General features: G+C 33.5%; 2 protein-coding genes across 2 annotated transcripts; one reads left to right on the forward strand and one right to left on the reverse strand.

The window, feature by feature from the left end:
• Positions 1–970: 970 nt before the first annotated feature.
• Positions 971–5,377, forward strand: FANCI (Fanconi anemia complementation group I). The gene is made up of 8 exons (XM_040719131.2): positions 971–1,262; positions 1,339–3,108; positions 3,167–3,477; positions 3,534–3,646; positions 3,702–3,994; positions 4,057–4,424; positions 4,483–4,932; positions 5,001–5,377. The coding sequence occupies exons 2-8, from the start codon at positions 2,604–2,606 to the stop codon at positions 5,220–5,222; spliced, it is 2,262 nt and encodes a 753-aa protein (XP_040575065.1). The 5' UTR covers positions 971–1,262; positions 1,339–2,603; the 3' UTR covers positions 5,223–5,377.
• Positions 3,645–6,383, reverse strand: TrpRS-m (Tryptophanyl-tRNA synthetase, mitochondrial). Its single transcript, XM_040719132.2, has one exon. The coding sequence runs from the start codon at positions 6,336–6,338 to the stop codon at positions 5,271–5,273; it is 1,068 nt and encodes a 355-aa protein (XP_040575066.1). The 5' UTR covers positions 6,339–6,383; the 3' UTR covers positions 3,645–5,270.
• Between the last annotated feature and the right edge of the window lie 214 nt (positions 6,384–6,597).

Here is a 6,597-nt window from a genome sequence, read left to right on the forward strand (position 1 = left end):
ATCACACAACCTTTTGTTGTAATAAACCTAAATTTGTATAACAAATTCCTGTCTTTGCCTAAATATAAAACAGTAAGTGTTTGTCGTTGATGTAGTTTTTTAACAACATCACGTGGAGTTTTATTCAACTCTTCCATTTTGGGTTTGCATTTTAAATCCCCAAAAATTATTTTGAGATAAAAATGATGAACTCACTCCATGTCCTCAGATCAAAATCAAAGTATATATATTCTTTAAGGTTATTTTAAAGTAAATCGTCAAAAATAATTACACTAATTATTTAAACGGATGCTTGTTGATTATATGTGTAATGGATATCTTTCGACTTCAATATGGAATCCAATAAACTCCAACAAATACATCCTTTTTTCGAATGGTACATAATTTTAAAAAATATGTGTAAATACTCTACTCACTCAAAGGGGAACTTCCCAAGCTGGGTTATTCCTTCATTAGAATTATATTATATATTACTTAAAATTATTTTATTTTATCAATTTAAAATTTGGGAAATCGATGTAGTCCCACACTTGAAGGAAGTTTTCTATCGGTTCCAGTTCGACACCCAACATACACATACTTTTTTACCATAATGAATGAATTATTTTATAATTAAAACCTTAATTTGTATTAAATAAATATAATATCATTTGAATGAAACTGATACTATATAACCTTGTACAAAAATGAACTGAAGTTGATACTTTATTTTTTGGAATGGCAAATTTTTCCGTTTAAATAATTAGTTCAATTATTTTTTGACGATTTAATTTAGAAAACCTTTTAAAAAATATCTACTTTGATTTTGACCACTGAACATAAAGTGAGTCCATCATTTTGCCTCAAAAACAATTTTTGGGGATTTAAAATGCTAACCCAAAATGGGAGAGTTAAATAATACAGCACGTGATGTTGTTAAAAAACTACAACGACAAACTACGACTGTTTTATATTTGGCCAAAGATCATATGAGTTTACCCAAGATACTTAGAGACTCTAAGTATCTTGAGTTTGTCATAAAAATTGATGTTTATCACCACAACAGGTTACGTCAGTGGAGCTTGTGCTCCTCCAGATAGTGTAAGAACTCATTGATTCATATATTTTGTGGATGCGTTATGACGTCATCTATTTCGCGGGTAAAAGTCAAAAGGTTGTAAAAACAACATATCGGATTTTGAGTTGAAATTGGTTGAAAGATGTTAGAAGAGCTCACAAACGATGCTGAGGCATTTTTAGCTTCGTCTGAAAACCATGAAACGGTAATATTATTAACGGTCATTTTGAATTCTAAGTAGATATAAATTATGAATGTATGTGTTGTAATTCGTATTCCAGGTGCTCCGATACTTTGAACGTAAATGTGGAGGAGAAGAAGAGGTTCAGGTCCTTGAGGAACTCTTGGAAATAGGTGCAAAGATCAAAGGTTTTAAAGATTTGAAGATCTCCCTATTGGAATCTTTGCTCTCTCGAGTATTTTTCAATGATGCTCCATCTCGTGTGAAGGAAATTCTTTTGATGGAGCTGGATGAACTCTCTGTGGAACAACTCACATCTTTTTCTGAAGTTGTCGTTGATAAAATCACGGATCCAGAGCAGGATTTAAAAGAAGGCTGCGTTAATATTGTTGCAAAGCTCTTGTTTCTTATTGGGGAGCGGATTGAAAATCTATCTCATAAAACCAAATTTATTTCCTCACTCGCCTCACACTCGTGGAAGCCATCCAATGCCATCATTTTTACATCTATATTCAGATCTACTTCACTCAAAACATCCGAGCTTCATCTCATTCTAGACAAAATCACTTCCCTCATCTCCTCTCTTTCTCCTGAGCAAATACCTCCTTTGGTCCATCAAATCCTACATCTTACACAATCTTCTGGTGAATTAAATGGTTCTTTAATCAAAGCACTTCAAAAGTTTTATCATAAATCACTCAAAGACGCCACAAGTGACCTACAATACACGTCCATCTATCATTCTCGAGATACAGTCATTTTGCATATACTTCAGTCCATTAAAATAGGACATTCAATATCACAGCACTTGCTTAAACTCCTACGTATTCTTGACTACCGTTGTTTGCATGATCCATTTGTCCTTTTCACCTGTTTATCTATAACTTCTGTCAAACATATTCGAAAACAAGTAATCGAAGGTCTGAAAACGCTCGTTGTTAAGCATATTGAATTTCAAGTAAAAGCCTTTAATACTGGATGGCTGATTGAGCTGAGTGAAAAATATCCTGAATCCTTTGAAAAGATCATTCTTAATTTAATTTCGACGTCAATTCGATTTGGAGGTTGGAGTTTTATTCAGAATGGATGCATTGAGTTAACATTTAATTTCTTGGATGTTTCAAATTCAAAAAATGAAGTGCATTTACCTCGCGTTTGGAATACGGCAACAGAGATTTTAAGGAAAATACTTAATGACTCCCCGATTCTGCTGAAATAGTAATCAAGGAATTATCATCTCGTGTCATAACATCTCAAACATTTCCACAATATACTGTAGCTCTTAGAAAATGTATAAGAAAAAACTTAAACGTTTTCCTTCAAAACACTTCTATTCTGACTTCGTTATTGGACCAAGTTCCACTAATGAGTGTCTACTCTGCAAAAAATATTATTTCCGCGTTTCAACCATTGCTTAAACGATCTCGTCTTCTTAGAGATCAACTCATAATGATATTCAGGAAAGCTCTTTTTTCTTCAAATGTAGACTCTCGTCAAATAGCTATTCTTGGTGTTTTGGAATTGATTAAATGTTTTAAACTCAACATTTCTTCGGAAGCGTCTTTGTCGGTTCTTAGTCAATCCTCGGGAAGTTTAATGACTCAATCGGTTGTAGATATTCATGCTGGAGTACAATTAAGTAATGAATCAATCTGTATTGAATTGCTGAGTGTTTTAAAACGCGGGTTTAGCCAACAAGCCACTATTCGAGCTACCATTTATAAGGAACTTTGTCAAGTAATGTTGTTGAATCCTGAAATATGTAGTTCCTGTTTAGACATTCTATATCAGCAGTCTGTCGTGAATAATATAAGATCGAGTGTTGATATTGGGAAACTTATTGAGAACGATAGAATTTATGAACCTGTTGGTAAGTGTATTGATAATTTCCCCAAATTTTAAGTAATTTTAAAAACTCTTTATTACAGGTTGGTTTATACATTGCACACAATTTGCGCTCAGTCGAAGTCAAGAGATATATAGTAGTACTGAGGAATATGTTGCGTCCTTAGATAAATTAAAAAAGACACTCCAGAATTTATGTAGTTTCTATTCCAAAATAGAAGAGACAGATCTCCAAATAGAGAGTGGACAATCTGTTCTTCATGCTGAAATCATGCAAAATATTTATGAGTCATTGATTGAATTTTGTGTCACAAGTGGAGATCTATCCGATTTCAAACGTTCTATGATATATTCCCTTTTTAAGAAGTATAAATCAATCGATGTCCCTGCCGAAGTAATATTTTGAGAGTGTATATTAGCATCAATTATTATTAATGACTGATTTTATAGGAACCCCCATCTAAAACTAAAAAGACTGGAAAGGAAGGACCTAAACCAAATCGTTGTCACACTTTGGCTTTATCATCCAGAGCCATTGTTGCACTATTGGAGATTTCATTATCGTGAGAATGATACATTTTATTTCATTTACAAACTATTTTAATTTTTTTTAAATAGATCTGATAGCTCGCAAGATTTAAATGATGGCCACTTCATTTTGTGGATTTTAAATCTTGCAAGAACTAAAATCCTCGAACTTGAGCAATACTTAAAAACTGCTGGTGCTCAGGAAAATGATGCGACATATAATGAATTATTAGTATTTGGGTCTTCATTAATTGTACATTCTATGAAGTCAGCTTCTCTGAAGAATGGCTATGTTCATCTTTTGTGTGAATGCTTGTATCAAATCTTCCAGTTGGTCAATAAACATTACTTTGATTCTTTAGAGAATTTTGTAGTCAAAATAGGTATTCCATTTTTGTATGTATATATATATCGATTTTCCTTTTATACAATCTTTTACTTATAGAAAACGTGGAAACGTCGGAGTTTTTCAATTGCCTCAGATTATTATGCAAAAAATTTATAGAGCAAACGAATAACTTTCTTGAGAAATTAGATGAAGACGATAATGTGCCTAGCATTGTAGTCAACCACTTGAAAATAATTTGGTTTTTAGCAGATATTAGTCCTGGAGACAATCGTATTGAACTCAAATTTATTAACGATTGGTTAAAGCATATGGTAAAAGGGTCTGTTTGTCCAATTTTTCTTCAAAAGGTTGCGTTTGATCTCCTTATAGCACTAGAACTTAAAATAAAGAGTGCTCCTGGAATACTCGTGGAATTAGCTAGAGAAATCCACCTTAAAGTAGGAGACACTAAGGGGAAGTCCGTTGTACGTATGGCTGATTAATTCCTCAATTTATTATAATAACTATTCATTATTTGTTAAGGATGTGAGCGGAAAATATGCGGCAGTTACTAAGGATTCGGGAGAAGAGGTCTGTGTTATTCTTGTGAATAATCTAGGTTATGCCTTGGATACTGCCGAGCTATTACTTCATAACTTGCAACAAATATCCAATTGGAATACACATGAAAAAAGAGATATGGAAGCTGCCTTGAATTTTGAAGCATCACTTTGTCAATTTTTGGCTCATTTATCGAATGCTTCTAGTGAACTATCTCAGACTGCATTTCCGAATTGCAGTGCTGTTCATGATCCGATTTTTAAACTCTTTACTCGTTTATATTTTATTCTGGGAAAGATGGCTAAGTATTTTTGTACAGGGTTTATCGGAAAAACCAATTCGTCTATTCAAAGCTCAAGATTTGATAAATTGGTGATGATTATTAGCGATAGACTGACTAAAAACATATATACTCTAATTAACTTTGCAGAGGTAGATGTCCACTTTTAACAACATGGAAGAATCATTTCACAATATATAAATATATTTTTTTTTTGTAGGATCTGAGTCAAGAGGAGGTTCAAAATGCATCTACACGTTCCAAAAGTCGTGCAACCAAAGATAGCAAAATAATTCCTCAATTAATTTTTAGTATTGCTGAATTTGAAAAAAATTTAATGAAATTAAATTCATTTTCAAAAACGGATCTGATCCAGTTATGCAAAATATCAACGGCGCGTGACTTTAGATTCAATGTAGAGGCGTTAGAAAAGTCAGAATAAGTTATAGTCCTTTTATATTATTAAATAAACAAATATATATATTTTTTCTTAATTAAACCCAACAATAGATTTAACATCTTTCATGGTTTGTGAAGCAATCTCTCTTGCGGAATTATTCCCATTTTCTAAAGTTTCTAATAAATGATCCTGATGATTCATGTAGTAATTATATTTATCTCTAACGGGTCTCAAATGCTCTATTAGTTCATCAGCTAATACTTTTTTGTAACTCCCAGTCTCATAGTTTGAATATTCACGCACAATCTTTTCCACGGGCTCATCTTTTATGGAGCTATGAATAAGAAGTAAATTAGATACACCAGGTCTGTTCTCCGGATCATATGTTAGTTCACTTGTGCTGTCTGTAACGGCCTTTTTACATTTCTCCAGTATGATATCAGGGGAGTCACTGATATAGATGCAACTTTTAGTGTCTTTATCTGATTTGGACATTTTCTTGGAGGGATTGCGTAGATTTTTTATTTTGGAGGAAGTTTGCGAGAGTATTGGAACAGGTTCAGGGAAATAGTTTTGTTTGTAGGTTCTGTTAAAAGTACGACAAAGCGATCGAGCAATTTCAAGATTTTGTAGATTATCTTCACCGATAGGGACTTTAGTGCCCTTGTAGAGGAGAATGTCTGCACATTGCAGAACGGGGTAAATGAGTAAACCAAGTGGGGGATCCTTTACTCCTTTGGTCTTGTCTTTAAATTGAGTCATTCTCTGGAGAGCAGGAACAGTACAGACCGAGCCAAGGATCCAACAAAGCTCTGTATGCTCATGTACCTGAGATTGTTGGAATAATATGCACTTGTCTGGATGTAGACCTGAGGCAAGGAGTCCTGCTGCAAGACTATGTATATGATGACGAAGTTCCTTGGGATCATGGAGATTCGTCAATGCATGTAAATCGACTATGGAGAAAATATCTGTTGATTTAGAGCTTTGTCCATGAATCCATTGTTTTATTGCTCCAAAGTAATTTCCTAAGTGAGGAGTTCCACTTGGTTGAATCCCCGAAAATGTACGTTCCACTACAACAGAAGAAGAGGAGGAGAAACGTCTCATTCCTCCATAGGAAGAAAAAATACCATATGCCGCTCTACTCCGGTACATTATGTCTACAATTTCAGTTGATTATTAGATTCTCGTGAATGTTTATTTACATATAAACGTCATTAACAACTCTTTTCTATTTGTTTACATAGAGCGTTCTTACGTGACGTCAGTATTGTTGATTAATGCTGTTTTGGCCTTGGGGTCTAAGCAACCAGATACCCTTTTTTTTCATTAATCAAGAGATAAAAGGACTTAAACCTTATTGTCTATAAAAAAATTATCCCTCTATTGTCTAGTTTTATTTATACATCTGACC

This window comes from Lepeophtheirus salmonis, chromosome 9, assembly GCF_016086655.4.
Source record: "Lepeophtheirus salmonis chromosome 9, UVic_Lsal_1.4, whole genome shotgun sequence".
Classification (NCBI taxonomy): Eukaryota; Metazoa; Arthropoda; class Copepoda; order Siphonostomatoida; family Caligidae; genus Lepeophtheirus; species Lepeophtheirus salmonis.